General features: G+C 51.5%; 1 protein-coding gene across 5 annotated transcripts in view; it reads right to left on the bottom strand.

The window, feature by feature from the left end:
• Window positions 1-27,686, bottom strand: part of tbk1 (TANK-binding kinase 1) — a 58,982-nt gene that overhangs the window by 14,690 nt on the left and 16,606 nt on the right. For 3 of the 5 annotated variants that reach the window (XM_090201443.1, XM_090201444.1, XM_090201445.1), the window contains 11 exons: window positions 25,966-26,147; window positions 24,690-24,850; window positions 15,153-15,263; window positions 14,434-14,613; window positions 12,485-12,681; window positions 8,028-8,086; window positions 6,469-6,560; window positions 6,124-6,225; window positions 4,604-4,685; window positions 4,089-4,207; window positions 2,756-2,872 (listed from right to left, as the gene is read on the bottom strand). In XM_090201443.1, the coding sequence (XP_090057569.1) occupies window positions 2,756-2,872; window positions 4,089-4,207; window positions 4,604-4,685; window positions 6,124-6,225; window positions 6,469-6,560; window positions 8,028-8,086; window positions 12,485-12,681; window positions 14,434-14,613; window positions 15,153-15,263; window positions 24,690-24,850; window positions 25,966-26,147 (1,402 nt within the window). Of the gene's footprint in view, window positions 1-2,755; window positions 2,873-4,088; window positions 4,208-4,603; window positions 4,686-4,979; window positions 5,056-5,854; window positions 5,940-6,123; window positions 6,226-6,468; window positions 6,561-8,027; window positions 8,087-12,484; window positions 12,682-14,433; window positions 14,614-15,152; window positions 15,264-24,689; window positions 24,851-25,965; window positions 26,148-27,686 lie in introns of those variants that run through there. The other 2 variants (XM_090201447.1, XM_090201446.1) reach the window with 2 other exon arrangements.

Here is a 27,686-nt window from a genome sequence, read left to right as displayed (position 1 = left end):
GGATAGAGGACTGATGTTGGGGTTGAGGAGCAGATCTGTCATCATGGATAGAGGAGGACTAATGTTGGGGTTGAGGAGCAGATCTGTCATCATGGATAGAGGAGGACTAATGTTGGGGTTGAGGAGCAGATCTGTCAACATGGATAGAGGAGGACTAATGTTGGGGTTGAGGAGCAGATCTGTCATCATGGATAGAGGACTAATGTTGGGGTTGAGGAGCAGATCTGTCATCATGGATAGAGGATGACTAATGTTGAGGTTGAGGAGCAGATCTGTCATCATGGATAGAGGAGGACTAATGTTGGGGTTGAGGAACAGATCTGTCATCATGGATAGAGGACTGATGTTGGGGTTGAGGAGCAGATCTGTCATCATGGATAGAGGAGGACTGATGTTGGGGTTGAGGAGCAGATCTGTCATCATGGATAGAGGAGGACTAATGTTGGGGTTGAGGAGCAGATCTGTCATCATGGATAGTGGACTAATGTTGGGGTTGAGGAGCAGATCTGTCATCATGGATAGAGTAGGACTAATGTTGGGGTTGAGGAGCAGATCTGTCACCATGGTTGAGGAGCAGATCTGTCATCATGGATAGAGAAGGACTAATGTTGGGGTTGAGGAGCAGATCTGTCATCATGGATAGAGGAGGACTAATGTTGGGGTTGAGGAACAAATCTGTCATCATGGATAGAGGACTGATGTTGGGGTTGAGGAGCAGATCTGTCATCATGGATAGAGGAGGACTGAGCACTCCAAGTTGACTTCCATGTGATGGTTGTTATATCACTGTGCATCTCCACCACCCTTATACCATGAGGTTAGCACTCCAAGTTGACTTCTATGTGATTGTTGTTATATCCATATTTGGGCATGAAAGGGTTTCCTCTGCCATTTCTCCCATCGTTCATTTTACAGACACAAAAAAGATCCCACCTTGCCGAGCGTATTTAGTTAAAAAAAAAAAGGCAAAATGAGCTGTTTCCATCAGGCCTGTCAGGACATGTTTCCATCAGGCCTGTCAGGACATGTTTCCATCAGGCCTGTCAGGACATGTTTCCATCAGGCCTGTCAGGACATGTTTCCATCAGGCCTGTCAGGACATGTTTCCATCAGGCCTGTCAGGACATGTTTCCATCAGGCCTGTCAGGACATGTTTCCATCAGACCTGTCAGAACATGTTTCCATCAGGCCTGTCAGAACATGTTTCCATCAGGCCTGTCAGGACATGTTTCCATCAGGCCTGTCAGGACATGTTTCCATCAGGCCTGTCAGGACATGTTTCCATCAGGCCTGTCAGGACATGTTTCCATCAGGCCTGTCAGGACATGTTTCCATCAGGCCTGTCAGGACATGTTTCCATCAGGCCTGTCAGGACATGTTTCCATCAGGCCTGTCAGGACATGTTTCCATCAGGCCTGTCAGGACATGTTTCCATTAGGCCTGTCAGGACATGTTTCCATCAGGCCTGTCAGAACATGTTCCCATCAGGCCTGTCAGGACATGTTTCCATCAGGCCTGTCAGGACATGTTTCCATCAGGCCTGTCAGGACATGTTTCCATCAGGCCTGTCAGGACATGTTTCCATCAGGCCTGTCAGGACATGTTTCCATCAGGCCTGTCAGGACATGTTTCCGTCAGGACATGTTTCCATCAGGCCTGTCAGGACATGTTTCCATCAGGCCTGTCAGGACATGTTTCCATCAGGCCTGTCAGGACATGTTTCCATCAGGCCTGTCAGGACATGTTTCCGTCAGGACATGTTTCCATCAGGTCTGTCAGAACATGTTTCCATCAGGCCTGTCAGAACATGTTTCCATCAGGCCTGTCAGGACATGTTTCCATCAGGCCTGTCAGGACATGTTTCCATCAGGCCTGTCAGGACATGTTTCCATCAGGCCTGTCAGAACATGTTTCCATCAGGCCTGTCAGGACATGTTTCCATCAGGCCTGTCAGGACATGTTTCCATCAGGCCTGTCAGGACATGTTTCCATCAGGCCTGTCAGGACATGTTTCCATCAGGCCTGTCAGGACATGTTTCCATCAGGCCTGTCAGGACATGTTTCCATCAGGCCTGTCAGGACATGTTTCCATCAGGCCTGTCAGGACATGTTTCCATCAGGCCTGTCAGGACATGTTTCCATCAGGCCTGTCAGGACATGTTTCCGTCAGGACATGTTTCCATCAGGCCTGTCAGGACATGTTTCCATCAGGCCTGTCAGGACATGTTTCCATCAGGCCTGTCAGGACATGTTTCCATCAGGCCTGTCAGGACATGTTTCCATCAGGCCTGTCAGGACATGTTTCCATCAGGCCTGTCAGGACATGTTTCCATCAGGCCTGTCAGGACATGTTTCCGTCAGGACATGTTTCCATCAGGTCTGTCAGAACATGTTTCCATCAGGCCTGTCAGAACATGTTTCCATCAGGCCTGTCAGGACATGTTTCCATCAGGCCTGTCAGGACATGTTTCCATCAGGCCTGTCAGGACATGTTTCCATCAGGCCTGTCAGGACATGTTTCCATCAGGCCTGTCAGGACATGTTTCCATCAGGCCTGTCAGGACATGTTTCCATCAGGCCTGTCAGGACATGTTTCCATCAGGCCTGTCAGAACATGTTTCCATCAGGCCTGTCAGGACATGTTTCCATCAGGCCTGTCAGGACATGTTTCCATCAGGCCTGTCAGGACATGTTTCCATCAGGCCTGTCAGGACGGATGGAAACCTGGTCAGCGGGACAGAAAAGACGGACCTACTTGTCAAATTTGTGTATTTGTTCCTCGTTGTACGGCAGACGTCTCTCAGCCTTGTCCTTCTTAAACTGGTGGTAGATGGCTGTAATGGAGTCCAGGAGAACCTTGATCCTCTCAACACTGAGACAGAGAGAGAAAACCATGAGTGTTAGATGGCTGAAAGGAGCCGTGGAACTCACGTGTGGCTTGAGGAGCAACATCAGTCCACAGATATTGGATATTACTCTCAGACTCTGTTTTTGTATGGAGATACAGGTATACTGTAACCTGGGTATACTGTAACCTGGTAACATTTAGTATCTCTCCAGGTTACGATATGTAAACATCATGGATGAAAGGTGTGTTTCATTGAAACATTAATAAAGTACAGTATTTCTCATACTAACATATTATTATCCAACATTAGACTGGGTATCAGTCAAGACCTGATGAGAAGGTTGATGATATATGCTCTAGGCCTGCCACACAGTGGCACTGTGGATGTAATAACCCTGGCTGACACAGACATCTTAAGCAGCTAAATTCTGGAGAAATTGGTTTTCAAACAGCTAAATAATTTTTTTAAAGTGCCAACTGTATTTTTGAAAAATTCTAATCTGGTTTTGGTGCCCACCACAGCACAGAGGCAGAGCCTTATTAAGGCTTAGAGCCAACAGAGATGCCAAACAGCTCTCTGTCCTGTTGGATTTCAGTGCTGCGTTCAACACTGTTGACCATGATGTCCTTCTGGACAGACTAGAGAGGTGGGTTGGCCTTCCCGGTCCTAGAGAGGTGGCATTAGGAAGGTGAACAAAATAGCTTTCTACCACCTGAGCACGCCACTAGCACGCCACTAGCACGTCACTAGCACGCCACTAGCACGTCACTAGCACGCCACTAGCACGCCACTAGCACGCCACTAGCACGTCACTAGCACGCCACTAGCACGCCATTAGCACGCGCTAGCACGCCACTAGCACATCACTAGCACATCACTAGCACGCCACTAGCACGTCCCTAGCAAGCCACTAGCACGTTACTAGCACGCCACTAGCACGCCACTAGCACGCCACTAGCACGCGCTAGCACGCCACTAGCACGCGCTAGCACGCCACTAGCACGTCACTAGCACGCCACTAGCACGCCACTAGCACGCGCTAGCGTCGCGTGAATGTTCCCGGAAATAGAAACACAATTGCAGCTAACTCGCGGCGATCCCAGTGGCGTCCCAGAATAAGGCGACAATATTAAAATGACCAAAAGAGTTCGGTCGGCTTTGTGTTTTCATTTTTGCAACGGAATTATTATTTTTTGGATACTTGTATCGTCACAGCCCTAAAACACACTCGTTACTTACTTCCTGTCTTCAGGGTGTGTTCCAGCTTGAGTCCAGCTGTCCGTCAGAACACCACCTGACAGGAACTTACTCTTGATGTCCTGAACCGTCTGTTCCATGGGGACTAAGGAGTTAGAGATCTGCACAGAGAGACAACCAATCAACCACAGCCCTGGGGGAGGCTGAGAGACAACCAATCAACAGCAGCTCCAGAGATGGGAGGCTGAGAGACAACATATCAACAGCAGCTCCAGAGATGGGAGGCTGACTGAGAAGATAATAGCCAGAGGCGGGGCCAGAGGCGGGGCCAGAGGGAACAGAGGCTGAGTGATAGGTTAAGGGGCGGGGCCAGAGGGAACAGAGGCTGAGCGATAGGTTAAGGGGCGGGGCCAGAGGGAACAGAGGCTGAGTGATAGGTTAAGGGGCGGGGCCAGAGGGAACAGAGGCTGAGTGATAGGTTAAGGGGCGGGGCCAGAGGGAACAGAGGCTGAGCGATAGGTTAAGGGGCGGGGCCAGAGGGAACAGCAGGTACTTACAAGGACTATTTTCTTCCTCATGTCTGAGATCTCATCGTATTCTGACGACGACAACATATTGGCCTGCATTAACACCTCGTACCTGGGAGAGGAGACAACAACATATTGGCCTGTATTAACACCTCGTACCTGGGAGAGGAGACAACATATTGGCCTGCATTAACACCTCGTACCTGGGAGAGGAGACAACAACATATTGGCCTGCATTAACACCTCGTACCTGGGAGAGGTGACAACAACATATTGGCCTGCATTAACACCTCGTACCTGGGAGAGGAGACAACATATTGGCCTGCATTAACACCTCGTACCTGGGAGAGGAGACAACAACATATTGGCCTGCATTAACACCTCGTACCTGGGAGAGGAGACAACAACATATTGGCCTGCATTAACACCTCGTACCTGGGAGAGGAGACAACAACATATTGGCCTGCAGTAACACCTCGTACCTGGGAGAGGAGACAACAACATATTGGCCTGCATTAACACCTCGTACCTGGGAGAGGAGACAACAACATATTGGCCTGCATTAACACCTCGTACCTGGGAGAGGAGACAACAACATATTGGCCTGCATTAACACCTCGTACCTGGGAGAGGAGACAACAACATATTTGCCTGCAATAACACCTCGTACCTGGGAGAGGAGACAACATATTGGCCTGCATTAACACCTCGTACCTGGGAGAGGAGACAACATATTGGCCTGCATTAACACCTCGTACCTGGGAGAGGAGACAACAACATATTGGCCTGCATTAACACCTCGTACCTGGGAGAGGCCACAACAACATATTGGCCTGCATTAACACCTCGTACCTGGGAGAGGAGACAACAACATATTGGCCTGCATTAACACCTCGTACCTGGGAGAGGAGACAACAACATATTGGCCTGTATTAACACCTCGTACCTGGGAGAGGAAACAACATATTGGCCTGCATTAACACCTCGTACCTGGGAGAGGAGACAACAACATATTGGCCTGCATTAACACCTCGTACCTGGGAGAGGAGACAACAACATATTGGCCTGCATTAACACCTCGTACCTGGGAGAGGAGACAACAACATATTGGCCTGCATTAACACCTCGTACCTGGGAGAGGAGACAACAACATATTGGCCTGCATTAACACCTCGTACCTGGGAGAGGAGACAACAACATATTGGCCTGTATTAACACCTCGTACCTGGGAGAGGAGACAACAACATATTGACCTGCATTAACACCTCGTACCTGGGAGAGGAGACAACAACATATTGGCCTGCATTAACACCTCGTACCTGGGAGAGGAGACAACAACATATTGACCTGCATTAACACCTCGTACCTGGGAGAGGAGAAAATAACATATTGGCCTGTATTAACACCTCGTGCCTGGGAAAAGAGACAACAACAACAACAACAACAACAACACCTCCTGCTGGTTCAACAACAACAACAACTACTAGTGGTTCTATCCTCTGAGGAGCTGGAGGGGTAAAGTGCCTCAACAAATCAAAGTGTGTACTCACAGCTGCTCTGTCCTCTCCAGGATCTGAGAGCAGTAGTGACAGACGTGGATGACCTCTGACTTCTTATGTACCATCTCGCTGTAGTCCTCCTTCATCAACTCACTGAGACAGAGAGACAGACAGAGACACATGGACATTATGTACCATCTCACTGTAGTCCTCCTTCATCAACTCACTGAGACAGAGAGACAGACAGACAGACAGTGTACCAGTTGAGGGGTATACTAGGTGAACAGTGTACCAGTTGAGGGGTATACCAGGTGAACAGTGTACCAGTTGAGGGGTATACCAGGTGAATGTGCTGGTTGTCTGGTGCATTGTAAGGTTTGAGTTATCAGGACTTACATCAGTCCCCTGACTCCCTTCCTGACCAGCTCCTGACAAACCAACAGGGAGTCTGAGGTCTTCCACAGGTGGCCCACGTCTCCTGCAAACGTCTGGACAACGGAGGAAGACATTTTAGGATATTAGTTAGAGGCACCACACACTCCATCCTCCCCCTACGGCTTCTGTTAGGGGGGGGGATAGGTTAGCAGTGTGGTTAAGGTTAGGGTTCAGCTAGTGACCATGCTGCAGAGCTGCCTCCAGAACATGAGTCATCTCAATAAATGGCAACCTGCCCATGTTGAGCTACATGTTGTTTTGTGGCTTTACTCAGGGTGAGAGTCTGACGGACATCTAGCGGATCTCGGTTACCTTGGTTACCTTGGCATCGCTGGCATAACCTATACACTGCCTTCAAAGTATTCAGACCCCTTGAATGTTTCCCCATTTTGTTACATTACAGCCTTATTCTATAATGGATTCAAATGTTTTTTTACACACAATAATAATACACCCCATAATGACATCACAATACCCCATAATGACATCACAATGCGCCATAATGACATCACAATAACCCATAATGACATCACAATGCGCCATAATGACAACTCAGAAAGAGTTTCTGTTAAAATAAAAAAAAAACGGAAATATCACATTTACATAAGTGTTCAGACCCTTTACTCAGTACTTTGTTGAAGCACCTTTGGTAGTGATTACAGCCTCTAGTCTTCGTATGACGCTACAAGCTTGGCACACCTGTATTTGGGGGAGTTTCTCCCATTCTTCTCTGCAGATCCTCTCCAGCTCGGTCAGGTTGAATGGGGAGCATCGCTGCACAGCTATTTTCAGGTCTCTCCAGAGATGTTTGATTGGGTTAAATTCCCGGGCGAAGCCACTCCTGGGTTGTCTTGGTTGTGTGCTTAGGGTCGTTGTCCTGTTGGAAGGTGAACCATCACCATTCAAGTTGTAGAAACATCTCAAGTATGATCAATGGAAACAGGATGCACCTGAGCTCATTTTCGACTCATAGCAAAGGGTCTGAATACTTTTGTTAATAAGGTATTGTTTTTTATTTTATTTTTATACATTTTCAAAAATGTCTAAAAACCAGTTTTCGCTTTGGTATTGTGATGTCATTATGGGGTATTGTGATGTCATTATGGGGTATTGTGATGTCATTATGGGGTATTGTGTGTAGATTGACGAGGATTTTTATTTATTTAATAATTTTAGAATAAGTAACTGTAACGTAACAAAATGTGGAAAAGGGGAAGGGGTCTGAATACTTTCTGAATGCCCTGCAGCATTAACATTTAGTTACCTTGGAATAGCTGGCATAACATTTAGTTACCTTGGCATAGCTGGCATAATATATAGTTACCTTGGCATAGCTGGCATAACATTTAGTTACCTTGGCATAGCTGGCATAACATTTAGTTACCTTGGCATAGCTGGCATAACATAAAGCATAATACCTTGGCATAGCTGGCATAACATTTAGTTACCTTGGCATAGCTGGCATAATATATAGTTACCTTGGCATAGCTGGCATAACATATAGCATAATATATAGTTACCTTGGCATAGCTGGCATCCAGGTCCAGATCGTAGCGAGGCTGGACTTTAGGAGGACTCGCTGTGGAGATCAATAGAGAGACTGAGGTTAACAGACAGACAGACAGATAGATAGAGACTGAGGTCTGTTAACCTCAGTCTCCGTCTGCCCGCCCGCTAACCTCGGTCTCCGTCTGCCCGCCCGCTAACCTCGGTCTCCGTCTGCCCGCCCGCTAACCTCGGTCTCCGTCTGCCCGCCCGCTAACCTCGGTCTCCGTCTGTCCGCCCGCTAACCTCGGTCTCCGTCTGTCCGCCCGCTAACCTCGGTCTCCGTCTGTCCGCCCGCTAACCTCGGTCTCCGTCTGCCCGCCCGCTAACCTCGGTCTCCGTCTGTCCGCCCGCTAACCTCGGTCTCCGTCTGTCCGCCCGTTAACCTCGGTCTCCGCCTGCCCGTTAACCTCGGTCTCCGCCTGCCCGTTAACCTCGGTCTCCGTCTGTCTGTCGTTAACCTCGGTCTCCGTCTGTCTGTCGTTAACCTCGGTCTCCGTCTGTCTGTCGATAACCTCGGTTTCCGTCTGTCTGTCGTTAACCTCGGTCTCCGTCTGTCTGTCGTTAACCTCGGTCTCCGTCTGTCTGTCGTTAACCTCGGTCTCCGTCTGTCTGTCGTTAACCTCGGTCTCCGTCTGTCTGTCGTTAACCTCGGTCTCCGTCTGTCTGTCGTTAAATGGTGTGACCACCATTTGCCTCATGCAACGTGACACGTCTCCTTCGCATTGAGTTGATCAGGCTGTTGATTGTGGCCTGTGGAATGTTGTCCCACTCCTCTTCAATGGCTGTGTGGAGTTGCTGGATATTGTCAGGAACTGGAACACACTGTCGTACACGTCGATCCAGGACATCCCAAACATGCTCAATGGGGTGGCATGTTTAATGAGTATGCAGGCCATGGAAGAACTGGGACATTTTCAGCTTCCTGGAATTGTGTACAGATCCTTGAGACGTGCATTATCATGCTGGAACATGAGGTGATGGTGCCAGATGTCGTCACGGTATCTCTGTGCATTCAAATTGCCATCAATAAAATGTAACTGTGTTGGTTGTTCATAGCTTATGCCTGCCCATTACCATAACCCCATCATGAGGCACTCTGTTCACAACGCCGTCTGCCCCGGTAGTTTAAACCGGGATTCGTCCGTGAAGAGCTTTAACCCCATCATGAGGCACTCTGTTCACAACGCCGTCTGCCCCGGTAGTTTAAACCGGGATTCGTCCGCGAAGAGCTTTAACCCCATCATGAGGCACTCTGTTCACAACGCCGTCTGCCCCGGTAGTTTAAACCGGGATTCGTCCGTGAAGAGCTTTAACCCCATCATGAGGCACTCTGTTCACAACGCCGTTGCCCCGGTACAGTTTAAACCGGGATTCGTCCGTGAAGAGCTTTAACCCCATCATGAGGCACTCTGTTCACAACGCCGTCTGCCCCGGTAGTTTAAACCGGGATTCGTCCGTGAAGAGCTTTAACCCCATCATGAGGCACTCTGTTCACAACGCCGTCTGCCCCGGTAGTTTAAACCGGGATTCGTCCGTGAAGAGCTTTAACCCAATCATGGGGCACTCTGTTCACAACGCCGTCTGCCCCGGTAGTTTAAACCGGGATTCGTCCGTGAAGAGCTTTAACCCCATCATGAGGCACTCTGTTCACAACGCCGTCTGCCCCGGTAGTTTAAACCGGGATTCGTCCGCGAAGAGCTTTAACCCCATCATGAGGCACTCTGTTCACAACGCCGTCTGCCCCGGTAGTTTAAACCGGGATTCGTCCGTGAAGAGCTTTAACCCCATCATGAGGCACTCTGTTCACAACGCCGTTGCCCCGGTACAGTTTAAACCGGGATTCGTCCGTGAAGAGCTTTAACCCCATCATGAGGCACTCTGTTCACAACGCCGGCTGCCCCGGTACAGTTTAAACCGGGATTCGTCCGTGAAGAGCTTTAACCCCATCATGGGGCACTCTGTTCACAACGCCGTCTGCCCCGGTAGTTTAAACCGGGATTCGTCCGTGAAGAGCTTTAACCCCATCATGAGGCACTCTGTTCACAACGCCGTCTGCCCCGGTAGTTTAAACCGGGATTCGTCCGTGAAGAGCTTTAACCCCATCATGAGGCACTCTGTTCACAACGCCGTCTGCCCCGGTACAGTTTAAACCGGGATTCGTCCGTGAAGAGCTTTAACCCCATCATGGGGCACTCTGTTCACAACGCCGTCTGCCCCGGTAGTTTAAACCGGGATTCGTCCGTGAAGAGCTTTAACCCCATCATGGGGCACTCTGTTCACAACGCCGTCTGCCCCGGTAGTTTAAACCGGGATTCGTCCGTGAAGAGCTTTAACCCCATCATGGGGCACTCTGTTCACAACGCCGTCTGCCCCGGTAGTTTAAACCGGGATTCGTCCGTGAAGAGCTTTAACCCCATCATGAGGCACTCTGTTCACAACGCCGTCTGCCCCGGTACAGTTTAAACCGGGATTCGTCCGTGAAGAGCTTTAACCCCATCATGAGGCACTCTGTTCACAACGCCGTCTGCCCTGGTAGTTTAAACCGGGATTCGTCCGTGAAGAGCTTTAACCCCATCATGAGGCACTCTGTTCACAACGCCGTCTGCCCCGGTAGTTTAAACCGGGATTTGTCCGTGAAGAGCTTTAACCCCATCATGAGGCACTCTGTTCACAACGCCGTCTGCCCCAGTACAGTTTAAACCGGGATTCGTCCGTGAAGAGCTTTAACCCCATCATGGGGCACTCTGTTCACAACGCCGTCTGCCCCGGTAGTTTAAACCGGGATTCGTCCGTGAAGAGCTTTAACCCCATCATGAGGCACTCTGTTCACAACGCCGTCTGCCCCGGTACAGTTTAAACCGGGATTCGTCCGTGAAGAGCTTTAACCCCATCATGAGGCACTCTGTTCACAACGCCGTCTGCCCCGGTACAGTTTAAACCGGGATTCGTCCGTGAAGAGCTTTAACCCTATCATGGGGCACTCTGTTCACAACGCCGTCTGCCCCGGTAGTTTAAACCGGGATTCGTCCGTGAAGAGCTTTAACCCCATCATGAGGCACTCTGTTCACAACGCCGTCTGCCCCGGTAGTTTAAACCGGGATTCGTCCGTGAAGAGCTTTAACCCCATCATGAGGCACTCTGTTCACAACGCCGTCTGCCCCGGTAGTTTAAACCGGGATTCGTCCGTGAAGAGCTTTAACCCCATCATGAGGCACTCTGTTCACAACGCCGTCTGCCCCGGTAGTTTAAACCGGGATTCGTCCGTGAAGAGCTTTAACCCCATCATGGGGCACTCTGTTCACAACGCCGTCTGCCCCGGTAGTTTAAACCGGGATTCGTCCGTGAAGAGCTTTAACCCCATCATGGGGCACTCTGTTCACAACGCCGTCTGCCCCGGTAGTTTAAACCGGGATTCGTCCGTGAAGAGCTTTAACCCCATCATGAGGCACTCTGTTCACAACGCCGTCTGCCCCGGTACAGTTTAAACCGGGATTCGTCCGTGAAGAGCTTTAACCCCATCATGAGGCACTCTGTTCACAACGCCGTCTGCCCCGGTACAGTTTAAACCGGGATTCGTCCGTGAAGAGCTTTAACCCCATCATGGGGCACTCTGTTCACAACGCCGTCTGCCCCGGTAGTTTAAACCGGGATTCGTCCGTGAAGAGCTTTAACCCCATCATGAGGCACTCTGTTCACAACGCCGTCTGCCCCGGTAGTTTAAACCGGGATTCGTCCGTGAAGAGCTTTAACCCCATCATGGGGCACTCTGTTCACAACGCCGTCTGCCCCGGTAGTTTAAACCGGGATTCGTCCGTGAAGAGCTTTAACCCCATCATGGGGCACTCTGTTCACAACGCCGTCTGCCCCGGTAGTTTAAACCGGGATTCGTCCGTGAAGAGCTTTAACCCCATCATGAGGCACTCTGTTCACAACGCCGTCTGCCCCGGTAGTTTAAACCGGGATTCGTCCGTGAAGAGCTTTAACCCCATCATGAGGCACTCTGTTCACAACGCCGTCTGCCCCGGTAGTTTAAACCGGGATTCGTCCGTGAAGAGCTTTAACCCCATCATGAGGCACTCTGTTCACAACGCCGTCTGCCCCGGTAGTTTAAACCGGGATTCGTCCGTGAAGAGCTTCTCCAGCGTGTCAGTGGACATCGAAGGGAAGCGTTTTCCCAACGAAGTCGATTACGACCCCGAACTGCAGTCAGGTCAATTATCTTGTCAAAGGAGAAATGCTACGTAACGGGGATGTAAAACAAATTCGTGCCCAAAACGTGAGAGAAATCATCTTTCTGTGCGTACGGAACATTTCCGGGATCTTTCATTTCAGCTGATGAAAACATGGCACCAACACTTCACATGTTGTCTGTATTTGTGTTCAGTGTAAATCCCATTTCCACATCGATGCTAATAATAAAGACTCTTACGGTCCTCGAAGATGAGCCCCACTGTAGCTACGGACTCTCTGCTGAGCAGCATGATGGGGTTGTCTCTGGAGGTCCGCGGGAAGGTCTGGGCTTGGCGGTTGGGCTCAAGCTGTAGGCGTCGCCCCTCGTACAGGAGCTCCTGGTTGTGGACCGGGATACTGCACCGACGAGACAACAGCTCCTGGAAGAGAGTCGCCCTGGGGAGAGAGGTCAGAGGTTAAGGGTCAGCCTCTATCTCTCGGAGCAGTTTACAGGGAAAAGTAATCATTCTGTGTGTATGGTCAGTGTTTTTTTTGGTCCTATTTGTCCTATCCGACATCCTCGGAGAGGAGGATCACAACCAGAGTCTGTCATTATCAACGGTGACCCTAAAGTTTGGCACACCTGTATTTGGGGAGGATCTCCCATTCTTCTCTGCAGATACTGTCAGGCTCTGTCAGGTTGGGTGGAGAGCGTCGCTGCACAGCTATTTTCAGGTCTCTCCAGAGATGTTCGATCGGGTTCAAGTCCGGGCTCTGGCTGGGCCACTCAAGGACATTCAAATATTTGTCCCGAAGCCACTCCAGCGTTGTCTTGGATGTGTAATTAGGGTCGTTGGACGGTGAACCTTCGCCCCAGTCTGAGGTCCTGAGTGCTCTGGAGCAGGTTTTCATCAAGGATCTCTGTACTTTGCTACGCCAGTCCCTGCCGCTGAAAAACATCCCACAGCATGATGCTGCCGCCACCATGCTTCACTGTAGGGATGGTGCCGCCACCACCATGCTTCACTGTAGGGATGTGCTGCCACCACCATGCTTCACTGTAGGGATGGTGCCGCCACCACCATGCTTCACTGTAGGGATGGTGCCGCCACCACCATGCTTCACTGTAGGGATGCTGCCAGGTTTCCTCCAGACATGACGCTTGGCATTCAGGCCAAGAGTACAAACTTGGTTTCATCACACCAGAGAATCTTGTTTCTCCTGGTCTGAGAGTCTTTAGGTGCCTTTTGGCAAACTCCAAGTGGGCTGTCATGTGCCTCTACCTGAAGAGTGGCTTCTGTCGGGCCACTCTACCATAAAGACCTGATTGGTGGAGTGCTGCAGAGACGGTTGTCGTTCTGGAAGGTGCAAAAATAACTAAAAACAATTTTTTGCTTTGTCATTATGGGGTATTGTGATGTCATTATGGGGTATTGTGATGTCATTATGGGGTATTGTGTGTAGATTGATGAGGTGAAAAAATAATTTTATACATTTTAGAATAAGGCTGTAACGTATTGTACTGGTGGATGTAGATGTAGTGGAGACTCACGTATTGTACTGGTGGAGAGACTCACGTATTGTAGTGGTGGAGAGACTCACGTATTGTAGTGGTGGAGAGACTCACGTATTGTACTGGTGGATGTAGATGTAGTGGAGACTCACGTATTGTACTGGTGGATGTAGATGTAGTAGAGACTCACGTATTGTACTGGTGGATGTAGATGTAGTGGAGACTCACGTATTGTACTGGTGGATGTAGATGTAGTGGAGACTCACGTATTGTACTGGTGGATGTAGATGTAGTGGAGACTCACGTATTGTAGTGGTGGATGTAGATGTAGTGGAGACTCACGTATTGTAGTGGTGGATGTAGATGTAGTGGAGACTCACGTATTGTACTGGTGGATGTAGATGTAGTGGAGACTCACGTATTGTACTGGTGGATGTAGATGTAGTAGAGACTCACGTATTGTACTGGTGGATGTAGATGTAGTGGAGACTCACGTATTGTACTGGTGGAGAGACTCACGTATTGTACTGGTGGATGTAGATGTAGTAGAGACTCACGTATTGTACTGGTGGAGAGACTCACGTATTGTAGTGGTGGAGAGACTCACGTATTGTAGTGGTGGAGAAACACACGTATTGTACTGGTGGATGTAGATGTAGTAGAGACTCACGTATTGTACTGGTGGAGAGACTCACGTATTGTACTGGTGGATGTAGATGTAGTGGAGAGTAGCCTGCTGTAGACTGAAGACCAACACCACGGTACGATGCAGGATATCACTGGTCTCAGCAAAGAACTGGTCAAAGCCCCAACACTTCTCCTGGTCAGCCTCCAAGATGTTGGCTAGGACTGGGGTCAGCAAGCTCTGGAGGCCCCTGGAGGAGAGAGAGGTCAGAGGTTAGAGGTCAGCCTCCAAGATGTTGGCTAGGACTGGGGTCAGCAAGCTCTGGAGGCCCCTGGAGGAGAGAGAGAGAGGTCAGAGGTTAGAGGTCAGCTTCCAAGATGTTGGCTAGGACTGGGGTCAGCAAGCTCTGGAGGCCCCTGGAGGAGAGAGAGAGAGGTCAGAGGTCAGACTCCAAGATGTTGGCTAGGACTGGGGTCAGCAAGCTCTGGAGGCCCCTGGAGGAGAGAGAGAGAGGTCAGAGGTTAGAGGTCAGCCTCCAAGATTTTGGCTAGGACTGGGGTAAGCAAGCTCTGGAGGCCCATGGAGGAGAGAGAGGTCAGGGGGTTAGAGGTCAGGTGATTAGAGGTCAGGTAATTTACTAGTTTTAATGGAGCAGAGGACCTACTTGGAGGAGCTGCAGTAGACAGGGGTAGAGGTCAGGGGTAGAGGTCAGGGGGTAGAGGTCAGGGGGTAGAGGTCAGGGGGTAGAGGTCAGGGGGTAGAGGTCAGGGGGTAGACTAAAGTACGTACTTGGACAGGTTGCAGGAGACAGGCATCTCTGTGCTCCACTCAATCTTCCCGTTCTCAAACTTCTGCTGCCCAGAGACGGTTCCTGACGGCTTCTCTGTGATGATTTTATACCTGATGGGAGACAGGACAACAACGTCACTATACAAAACCTTCAGTCACCGAGACAAACATCTCATCTCATTTTACAGATGCTGTCACACCTATCCACCTGTCCAACGGACTTCAATGAGCCACTCCTCTCCTATTTGTGCTTTATTGGACAGGACCCGGGCCCAGAGGAAAGAGACAGGTCCTGAAACAGGACACGGGCCCAGAGGAAAGAGACAGGTCCTGAAACAGGACCCGGGCCCAGAGGAAAGAGACAGGTCCTGAAACAGGACACGGGCCCAGAGGAAAGAGACAGGTCCTGAAACAGGACCCTGGCCCAGAGGAAAGAGACAGGTCCTGAAACAGGACACGGGCCCAGAGGAAAGAGACAGGTCCTGAAACAGGACCCGGGCCCAGAGGAAAGAGACAGGTCCTGAAACAGGACACGGGCCCAGAGGAAAGAGACAGGTCCTAAAACAGGACACGGGCCCAGAGGAAAGAGACAGGTCCTGAAACAGGACACGGGCCCAGAGGAAAGAGACAGGTCCTGAAACAGGACACGGGCCCAGAGGAAAGAGACAGGTCCTGAAACAGGACACGGGCCCAGAGGAAAGAGACAGGTCCTGAAACAGGACCCGGGCCCAGAGGAAAGAGACAGGTCCTGAAACAGGACACGGGCCCAGAGGAAAGAGACAGGTCCTGAAACAGGACACGGGCCCAGAGGAAAGAGACAGGTCCTGAAACAGGACACGGGCCCAGAGGAAAGAGACAGGTCCTAAAACAGGACACGGGCCCAGAGGAAAGAGACAGGTCCTGAAACAGGACACGGGCCCAGAGGAAAGAGACAGGTCCTGAAACAGGACACGGGCCCAGAGGAAAGAGACAGGTCCTGAAACAGGACACGGGCCCAGAGGAAAGAGACAGGTCCTGAAACAGGACACGGGCCCAGAGGAAAGAGACAGGTCCTGAAACAGGACACGGGCCCAGAGGAAAGAGACAGGTCCTGAAACAGGACACGGGCCCAGAGGAAAGAGACAGGTCCTGAAACAGGACACGGGCCCAGAGGAAAGAGACAGGTCCTGAAACAGGACACGGGCCCAGAGGAAAGAGACAGGTCCTGAAACAGGACACGGGCCCAGAGGAAAGAGACAGGTCCTGAAACAGGACACGGGCCCAGAGGAAAGAGACAGGTCCTGAAACAGGACACGGGCCCAGAGGAAAGAGACAGGTCCTGAAACAGGACACGGGCCCAGAGGAAAGAGACAGGTCCTGAAACAGGACACGGGCCCAGAGGAAAGAGACAGGTCCTGAAACAGGACACGGGCCCAGAGGAAAGAGACAGGTCCTGAAACAGGACACGGGCCCAGAGGAAAGAGACAGGTCCTGAAACAGGACACGGGCCCAGAGGAAAGAGACAGGTCCTGAAACAGGACACGGGCCCAGAGGAAAGAGACAGGTCCTGAAACAGGACACGGGCCCAGAGGAAAGAGACAGGTCCTGAAACAGGACACGGGCCCAGAGGAAAGAGACAGGTCCTGAAACAGGACACGGGCCCAGAGGAAAGAGACAGGTCCTGAAACAGGACACGGGCCCAGAGGAAAGAGACAGGTCCTGAAACAGGACACGGGCCCAGAGGAAAGAGACAGGTCCTGAAACAGGACACGGGCCCAGAGGAAAGAGACAGGTCCTGAAACAGGACACGGGCCCAGAGGAAAGAGACAGGTCCTGAAACAGGACACGGGCCCAGAGGAAAGAGACAGGTCCTGAAACAGGACCCGGGCCCAGAGGAAAGAGACAGGTCCTGAAACAGGACCCGGGCCCAGAGGAAAGAGACAGGTCCTGAAACAGGACACGGGCCCAGAGGAAAGAGACAGGTCCTGAAACAGGACACGGGCCCAGAGGAAAGAGACAGGTCCTGAAACAGGACACGGGCCCAGAGGAAAGAGACAGGTCCTAAAACAGGACACGGGCCCAGAGGAAAGAGACAGGTCCTGAAACAGGACCCGGGCCCAGAGGAAAGAGACAGGTCCTGAAACAGGACACGGGCCCAGAGGAAAGAGACAGGTCCTGAAACAGGACCCGGGCCCAGAGGAAAGAGACAGGTCCTGAAACAGGACACGGGCCCAGAGGAAAGAGACAGGTCCTAAAACAGGACACGGGCCCAGAGGAAAGAGACAGGTCCTGAAACAGGACACGGGCCCAGAGGAAAGAGACAGGTCCTGAAACAGGACACGGGCCCAGAGGAAAGAGACAGGTCCTGAAACAGGACCCGGGCCCAGAGGAAAGAGACAGGTCCTGAAACAGGACCCGGGCCCAGAGGAAAGAGACAGGTCCTGAAACAGGACACGGGCCCAGAGGAAAGAGACAGGTCCTGAAACAGGACACGGGCCCAGAGGAAAGAGACAGGTCCTGAAACAGGACACGGGCCCAGAGGAAAGAGACAGGTCCTAAAACAGGACACGGGCCCAGAGGAAAGAGACAGGTCCTGAAACAGGACACGGGCCCAGAGGAAAGAGACAGGTCCTGAAACAGGACACGGGCCCAGAGGAAAGAGACAGGTCCTGAAACAGGACACGGGCCCAGAGGAAAGAGACAGGTCCTGAAACAAGACACGGGCCCAGAGGAAAGAGACAGGTCCTGAAACAGGACACGGGCCCAGAGGAAAGAGACAGGTCCTGAAACAGGACACGGGCCCAGAGGAAAGAGACAGGTCCTGAAACAGGACACGGGCCCAGAGGAAAGAGACAGGTCCTGAAACAGGACACGGGCCCAGAGGAAAGAGACAGGTCCTGAAACAGGACACGGGCCCAGAGGAAAGAGACAGGTCCTGAAACAGGACCCGGGCCCAGAGGAAAGAGACAGGTCCTGAAACAGGACACGGGCCCAGAGGAAAGAGACAGGTCCTGAAACAGGACCCGGGCCCAGAGGAAAGAGACAGGTCCTGAAACAGGACACGGGCCCAGAGGAAAGAGACAGGTCCTAAAACAGGACACGGGCCCAGAGGAAAGAGACAGGTCCTGAAACAGGACACGGGCCCAGAGGAAAGAGACAGGTCCTGAAACAGGACACGGGCCCAGAGGAAAGAGACAGGTCCTGAAACAGGACCCGGGCCCAGAGGAAAGAGACAGGTCCTGAAACAGGACACGGGCCCAGAGGAAAGAGACAGGTCCTGAAACAGGACCCGGGCCCAGAGGAAAGAGACAGGTCCTGAAACAGGACACGGGCCCAGAGGAAAGAGACAGGTCCTAAAACAGGACACGGGCCCAGAGGAAAGAGACAAGTCCTGAAACAGGACACGGGCCCAGAGGAAAGAGACAGGTCCTGAAACAGGACACGGGCCCAGAGGAAAGAGACAGGTCCTGAAACAGGACACGGGCCCAGAGGAAAGAGACAGGTCCTGAAACAGGACCCGGGCCCAGAGGAAAGAGACAGGTCCTGAAACAGGACACGGGCCCAGAGGAAAGAGACAGGTCCTGAAACAGGACACGGGCCCAGAGGAAAGAGACAGGTCCTGAAACAGGACACGGGCCCAGAGGAAAGAGACAGGTCCTAAAACAGGACACGGGCCCAGAGGAAAGAGACAGGTCCTGAAACAGGACACGGGCCCAGAGGAAAGAGACAGGTCCTGAAACAGGACACGGGCCCAGAGGAAAGAGACAGGTCCTGAAACAGGACACGGGCCCAGAGGAAAGAGACAGGTCCTGAAACAAGACACGGGCCCAGAGGAAAGAGACAGGTCCTGAAACAGGACACGGGCCCAGAGGAAAGAGACAGGTCCTGAAACAGGACACGGGCCCAGAGGAAAGAGACAGGTCCTGAAACAGGACACGGGCCCAGAGGAAAGAGACAGGTCCTGAAACAGGACACGGGCCCAGAGGAAAGAGACAGGTCCTGAAACAGGACACGGGCCCAGAGGAAAGAGACAGGTCCTGAAACAGGACCCGGGCCCAGAGGAAAGAGACAGGTCCTGAAACAGGACACGGGCCCAGAGGAAAGAGACAGGTCCTGAAACAGGACACGGGCCCAGAGGAAAGAGACAGGTCCTGAAACAGGACACGGGCCCAGAGGAAAGAGACAGGTCCTGAAACAGGACACGGGCCCAGAGGAAAGAGACAGGTCCTGAAACAGGACACGGGCCCAGAGGAAAGAGACAGGTCCTGAAACAGGACACGGGCCCAGAGGAAAGAGACAGGTCCTGAAACAAGACACGGGCCCAGAGGAAAGAGACAGGTCCTGAAACAGGACACGGGCCCAGAGGAAAGAGACAGGTCCTGAAACAGGACACGGGCCCAGAGGAAAGAGACAGGTCCTGAAACAGGACACGGGCCCAGAGGAAAGAGACAGGTCCTGAAACAGGACACGGGCCCAGAGGAAAGAGACAGGTCCTGAAACAGGACACGGGCCCAGAGGAAAGAGACAGGTCCTGAAACAGGACCCGGGCCCAGAGGAAAGAGACAGGTCCTGAAACAGGACCCGGGCCCAGAGGAAAGAGACAGGTCCTGAAACAGGACCCGGGCCCAGAGGAAAGAGACAGGTCCTGAAACAGGACACGGGCCCAGAGGAAAGAGACAGGTCCTAAAACAGGACACGGGCCCAGAGGAAAGAGACAGGTCCTGAAACAGGACACGGGCCCAGAGGAAAGAGACAGGTCCTAAAACAGGACACGGGCCCAGAGGAAAGAGACAGGTCCTGAAACAGGACACGGGCCCAGAGGAAAGAGACAGGTCCTGAAACAGGACACGGGCCCAGAGGAAAGAGACAGGTCCTAAAACAGGACACGGGCCTAGAGGAAAGAGACAGGTCCTGAAACAGGACACGGGCCCAGAGGAAAGAGACAGGTCCTGAAACAGGACACGGGCCCAGAGGAAAGAGACAGGTCCTGAAACAGGACACGGGCCCAGAGGAAAGAGACAGGTCCTGAAACAGGACACGGGCCCAGAGGAAAGAGACAGGTCCTGAAACAGGACACGGGCCCAGAGGAAAGAGACAGGTCCTGAAACAGGACACGGGCCCAGAGGAAAGAGACAGGTCCTGAAACAGGACACGGGCCCAGAGGAAAGAGACAGGTCCTGAAACAGGACACGGGCCCAGAGGAAAGAGACAGGTCCTGAAACAGGACACGGGCCCAGAGGAAAGAGACAGGTCCTGAAACAAGACACGGGCCCAGAGGAAAGAGACAGGTCCTGAAACAGGACACGGGCCCAGAGGAAAGAGACAGGTCCTGAAACAGGACACGGGCCCAGAGGAAAGAGACAGGTCCTGAAACAAGACACGGGCCCAGAGGAAAGAGACAGGTCCTGAAACAGGACACGGGCCCAGAGGAAAGAGACAGGTCCTGAAACAGGACACGGGCCCAGAGGAAAGAGACAGGTCCTGAAACAGGACACGGGCCCAGAGGAAAGAGACAGGTCCTGAAACAGGACACGGGCCCAGAGGAAAGAGACAGGTCCTGAAACAGGACACGGGCCCAGAGGAAAGAGACAGGTCCTGAAACAGGACCCGGGCCCAGAGGAAAGAGACAGGTCCTGAAACAGGACACGGGCCCAGAGGAAAGAGACAGGTCCTGAAACAGGACACGGGCCCAGAGGAAAGAGACAGGTCCTGAAACAGGACACGGGCCCAGAGGAAAGAGACAGGTCCTGAAACAGGACACGGGCCCAGAGGAAAGAGACAGGTCCTGAAACAGGACACGGGCCCAGAGGAAAGAGACAGGTCCTGAAACAGGACACGGGCCCAGAGGAAAGAGACAGGTCCTGAAACAAGACACGGGCCCAGAGGAAAGAGACAGGTCCTGAAACAGGACACGGGCCCAGAGGAAAGAGACAGGTCCTGAAACAGGACACGGGCCCAGAGGAAAGAGACAGGTCCTGAAACAGGACACGGGCCCAGAGGAAAGAGACAGGTCCTGAAACAGGACACGGGCCCAGAGGAAAGAGACAGGTCCTGAAACAGGACACGGGCCCAGAGGAAAGAGACAGGTCCTGAAACAGGACCCGGGCCCAGAGGAAAGAGACAGGTCCTGAAACAGGACCCGGGCCCAGAGGAAAGAGACAGGTCCTGAAACAGGACCCGGGCCCAGAGGAAAGAGACAGGTCCTGAAACAGGACACGGGCCCAGAGGAAAGAGACAGGTCCTAAAACAGGACACGGGCCCAGAGGAAAGAGACAGGTCCTGAAACAGGACACGGGCCCAGAGGAAAGAGACAGGTCCTAAAACAGGACACGGGCCCAGAGGAAAGAGACAGGTCCTGAAACAGGACACGGGCCCAGAGGAAAGAGACAGGTCCTGAAACAGGACACGGGCCCAGAGGAAAGAGACAGGTCCTAAAACAGGACACGGGCCTAGAGGAAAGAGACAGGTCCTGAAACAGGACACGGGCCCAGAGGAAAGAGACAGGTCCTGAAACAGGACACGGGCCCAGAGGAAAGAGACAGGTCCTGAAACAGGACACGGGCCCAGAGGAAAGAGACAGGTCCTGAAACAGGACACGGGCCCAGAGGAAAGAGACAGGTCCTGAAACAGGACACGGGCCCAGAGGAAAGAGACAGGTCCTGAAACAGGACACGGGCCCAGAGGAAAGAGACAGGTCCTGAAACAGGACACGGGCCCAGAGGAAAGAGACAGGTCCTGAAACAGGACACGGGCCCAGAGGAAAGAGACAGGTCCTGAAACAGGACACGGGCCCAGAGGAAAGAGACAGGTCCTGAAACAGGACACGGGCCCAGAGGAAAGAGACAGGTCCTGAAACAGGACCCGGGCCCAGAGGAAAGAGACAGGTCCTGAAACAGGACACGGGCCCAGAGGAAAGAGACAGGTCCTGAAACAGGACACGGGCCCAGAGGAAAGAGACAGGTCCTGAAACAGGACACGGGCCCAGAGGAAAGAGACAGGTCCTAAAACAGGACACGGGCCCAGAGGAAAGAGACAGGTCCTGAAACAGGACACGGGCCCAGAGGAAAGAGACAGGTCTTGAAACAGGACACGGGCCCAAAGGAAAGAGACAGGTCCTGAAACAGCAGTGGGCTGATCTGAGCCCCTGCTGCAGCGGTAGCTATATACAGTAAAATCAGAAACTATTCCGACCTCTTGACTTCTTCCACATTTTGTTACGTTACAGCCTAATTCTAAAATGGATTAAATCGTTTTTTTCCCTCATCAATCTACACACAATACGCCATAATGACATCACAATAGCTCATAATGACATCACAATACCCCATAATGACATCACAATAGCTCATAATGACAAAGCAAACACAGGTTTTTTGTTTTTGTTGTTGTAAATATTCAGAGCCTTTACTCAGTACTTTGTTGAAGCACCTTTGGTAGTGATTACAGCCTCAAGTCTTCTTGGGCATGACGCTACAAGCTTGGCACACCTGTATTTGGGGAGTTTCTACCATTCTTCTCTGCAGTTCCTCTCAAGCTCTGTCAGGTTGGATGGGGAGCGTCGCTGCACAGCTATTTTCAGGTCTCTCCAGAGATGTTCGATCGGGTTCAAGTCCGGGCTCTGGCTGGGCCACTCAAGGACATTCAGAGACTTGTCTCGAAGCAACTCCTGCATTGTATTGTGGCTCTGTGCTTAGGGTCGTTGTCCTGTTGGAAGGTGAACCTTCGCCCCAGTCTGAGGTCCTGAGGTTTCTGGAGCAGGTTTTCATCAAGGATCTCTCTGTACTTTACTCTGTTCATCTTTCCCTCGATCCTGACTAGTCTCCCAGTCCCTGCCTCTGAAAAACACCCCCACAGCATGATGCTGCCACCACCATGCTTCACCGAAGGGATGGAGCCAGGTTTCCTCCAGATGTGACGCCTGGCATTCAGGCTAAAGAGTTCAATCTTGGTTTCATCAAACCAGAGAATCTTGTTTCTCTTGGTCTGAGAGTCTTTAGGTGCCTTTTGGCAAACTCCAAGAGGGCTGTCATGTGCCTTTTACTGAGGAGTGGCTTCCGTCTGGCCACTCTACTATAAAGGCTTGATTGGTGGTGTACTTCAGAGATGCTTGTCCTTCTGGAAGGTTCTCCAATTGCCACAGAGGAACTCTGGAGCTCTGTCAGAGTGACCATTGGGTTCTCAGTCACCTCCCTGACCAAGGCCCTTCTCCCGATTGCTAAGTTTGGCCGGGCAGCCAGCTCTAGAAAGAGTCTTGGTGGTTCCATACTTCTTCCATTTAAGAATGATGGAGGCCACTGTGTTCTTGGAGACATTCAACACTGCAGAAATGTTTTGGTACCCTTCCCCAGATCTGTGCCTCGACACAATCCTGTCTCTGAGCTCTATGGACAATCCCTTCGACCTCATGGCTTGGTTTTTGCTCTGACATGCACTGTCAACTGTGGGACCTTATATAGACAGGTGTGTGCCTTTCCAAATCATGTCCAATCAGTTGAATTTAACACAGGTGGACTCCAATCAAGTTATAGAAACATCTCAAGGATGATCAATGGAAACAGGATTTACCTGAGCTCAATTTCGAGTATCACAGCAAAGGGTCAACACCACCCTAGGTCAACAAGATGTAGCTCTTAGACCACCCTAGGTCAACAGGATGTAGTTCTTAGACCACCCTAGGTCAACAGGATGTAGTTCTTAGACCACCCTAGGTCAACAGAATGTAGTTCTTAGACCACACTAGGTCAACAGGATGTAGTTCTTAGACCACCCTAGGTCAACCGGATGTAGTTCTTAGACCACCCTAGGTCAGCAGGATGTAGTTCTTAGACCACACTAGGTCAACAGGATGTAGTTCTTAGACCACCCTAGGTCAACCGGATGTAGTTCTTAGACCACCCTAGGTCAACAGAATGTAGTTCTTAGACCACACTAGGTCAACAGGATGTAGTTCTTAGACCACACTAGGTCAACAGGATGTAGTTCTTAGACCACCCTAGGTCAACCGGATGTAGTTCTTAGACCACCCTAGGTCAGCAGGATGTAGTTCTTAGACCACTAGACCACCATAGGTCAACAGGATGTAGTTCTTAGACCACCTTAGGTCAACATAATGTAGTTCTTAGACCACCCTAGGTCAACAGGATATAGTTCTTAGACCACTAGACCACCCTAGGTCAAGAGGATGTAGTTCTTAGACCACCCTAGGTCAACAGGATGTGGTTCTTAGACCACCCTAGGTCAACAGAATGTAGTTCTTAGACCACCCTAGGTCAACAGGATATAGTTCTTAGACCACTAGACCACCATAGGTCAACAGGATGTAGTTCTTAGACCACCCTAGGTCAACATAATGTAGTTCTTAGACCACCCTAGGTCAACAGGATATAGTTCTTAGACCACTAGACCACCCAAGGTCAAGAGGATGTAGTTCTTAGACCACCCTAGGTCACCAGGATGCAGTTCGTAGACCACTAGACCACCAGTATATAGTTCTTAGACCACTAGACCACCCTAGGTCAACAGGATATAGTTCTTAGACCACCAGGATGCAGTTCTTACATGACTTCCTTGTTCCTGCGTGGTCCTTCGAAGGGTCTGAAGGGGAGTGACCCGGTGGCAGCGTGGAAGAAGGTGACTCCGATGCTCCACAGGTCAACCGTCGCTCCATACTTCTTCTGGTGCTCTTTCCTCAGCACTGCACGCTCATACATGTCAGGGTGCTGTTGGAGACACACAGAGATATACAGAGAGACACAGAGAGAGAGAGACACACAGAGAGACACCGAGAGAGAGACAGAGAGAGAGACACACAGAGAGACACAGAGAGAGAGACAGAGAGAGAGACACACAGAGAGACACACAGAGAGAGACACACAGAGAGAGACACAGAGAGAGAGATACACACAGAGAAACACAGAGAGACACAGAGAGAGAGAGAGACACAGAGAGAGATACAGAGAGAGATACAGAGAGAGACACACAGAGAGAGACACACAGAGAGAGACACACAGAGAAACACAGAGAGACACACAGAGAGACACAGAGACACACACAGAGAAACACAGAGAGACACACAGAGAAACACAGAGAGAGACACACACAGAGAGAGACACACACAGAGACACAGAGAGAGAGACACACACAGAGAGAGAGACACACACAGAGAGAGAGACACACACACAGAGAGAGACACACACAGAGAGAGAGACACACACAGAGAGAGAGACACACACAGAGAGAGAGACACACACAGAGAGAGAGACACACACAGAGAGAGAGACACACACAGAGAGACACACAGAGAGAGACACACACAGAGAGACACAAACAGAGAGACACACACAGAGAGACACACACAGAGAGACACACAGAGAGAGACACACAGAGAGAGACACACAGAGAGAGACACACAGAGAGACACACAGAGAGAGACACACAGAGAGAGACACACAGAGAGAGACACACAGAGAGACACACAGAGAGAGACACACACAGAGAGAGACACACAGAGAGAGACACACACAGAGAGAGACACACACAGAGAGAGACACACAGAGAGAGACACACAGAGAGAGACACAGAGAGATACACACAGAGAGACAGAGAGAGACACACAGAGAGACACACACAGAGAGACACAAACAGAGAGACACACACAGAGAGACACACACAGAGAGACACACACAGAGAGACACACACAGAGAGACACACAGAGAGACACACACGTCATGTTGAGCTGAAGTCTATAGCAGATTATTCCTTTAGATGAGTAAAGTGTCCTATTGTAGGTGAGAGGTCCAAACGGCAGGTAGAAGTCGGAGGTCAGGAGACTCACCAGATATTCCTCAGTGCCGTAAAGAGAGACAAACTGCTCATCGTCATCTAGTTCTCTGGCTGCTCCGAAATCAGTCAGTTTATAGACGGACCTCCCGTCCTCGCCGATGACACGCATGATGTTGCCTGGTTTGATGTCACGGTGCACGATGCCGTACTCTCTGAGATGGTTCATACCGGCTACTGTTAATATACAGGACAGGGTTATTACAGTCACATTACCACAGAGCAGCGTTACCACCTCAACACACACAGCAGCGTTAGTCATTACCACCTCAACACACAGGGCAGCATTATGGTCATTACCACCTCAACACACAGAGCAGCGTAAGTCATTACCACCTCAACACAGAGAAGCGTTACCACCTCAACACACAGAGCAGCGTTAGTCATTACCACCTCAACCCACAGAGCACCGTTACAGTCATTACCACCTCAACCCACAGAGCAGCGTTAGTCATTACCACCTCAACACACAGAGCAGCATTAGTCATTACCACCTCAACACACAGAGCACCGTTACCACCTCAACACACAGAGCAGCGTTAGTCATTATCACCTCAACACAGAGCTGCGTTAGTCAATACCACCTCAACACACAGAGCAGCGTAAGTCATTACCACCTCAACACACAGAACAGCGTTACAGTCATTACCACCTCAACACACAAAGCACTGTTACGGTCATTACCAACTCAACCCACAGAGCACCGTTACGGTCATTACCACCTCAACCCACAGAGCAGCGTTAGTCATTATCACCTCAACACACAGAGCAGCATTAGTCATTACCACCTCAACACACAGAGCAGCGTTAGTCATTACCACCTCAACACACAGAGCAGCGTTAGTCATTACCACCTCAACACAGAGCACCGTTTCCACCTCAACACACAGAGCAGCGTTAGTCATTACCACCTCAACACAGAGCAGCGTTAGTCATTACCACCTCAACACACAGAGCAGCGTAAGTCATTACCACCTCAACCCACAAAGCACCGTTACGGTCATTACCACCTCAACCCACAGAGCACCGTTACGGTCATTACCACCTCAACCCACAGAGCAGTGTTAGTCATTACCACCTCAACACACAGAACAGCATTAGTCATTACCACCTCAACACACAGAGCAGCATTACCACCTCAACACACAGAGCAGCGTTAGTCATTACCACCTCAACACACAGAACAGCGTTACAGTCATTACCACCTCAACACACAGAGCAGCATTAGTCATTACCTCAACACACAGAGCAGCGTTAGTCATTACCACCTCAACACACAGAGCAGTGTTAGTCATTACCACCTCAACCCACAGAGCACCGTTACGGTCATTACCACCTCAACCCACAGAGCAGTGTTACAGTCATTACCACCTAACCACAGAGCAGCGTTACCACCTCACCACAGAGCAGCGTTACCACCTCAACACAGAGCAGTGTTACAGTCATTACCACCTCAACACAGAGCAGCGTTACCACCTAAACACACAGAGCAGCATTACCACCTCAACACACAGAGCAGCGTTACAGTCATTACCACCTCAACACACAGAGCAGCGTAAGTCATTACCACCGTTGATGGTGAGGTGATAATGGGTAGTTGATGGTGAGGTGATAATGGGTAGTTGATGGTGAGGTGATAATGGGTGGTTGATGGTGAGGTGATAATGGGTGGTTGATGGTGAGGTGATAATGGGTAGTTGATGGTGAGATGAGGTG

This window comes from Oncorhynchus mykiss, chromosome 15 (assembly GCF_057628025.1).
Source record: "Oncorhynchus mykiss isolate SJ-2025 chromosome 15, ASM5762802v1, whole genome shotgun sequence".
In the NCBI taxonomy this organism is placed as follows: Eukaryota; Metazoa; Chordata; class Actinopteri; order Salmoniformes; family Salmonidae; genus Oncorhynchus; species Oncorhynchus mykiss.
Note: the sequence above shows the minus strand (reverse complement) of the source record. Positions and strands in the feature narration are given on the sequence as shown.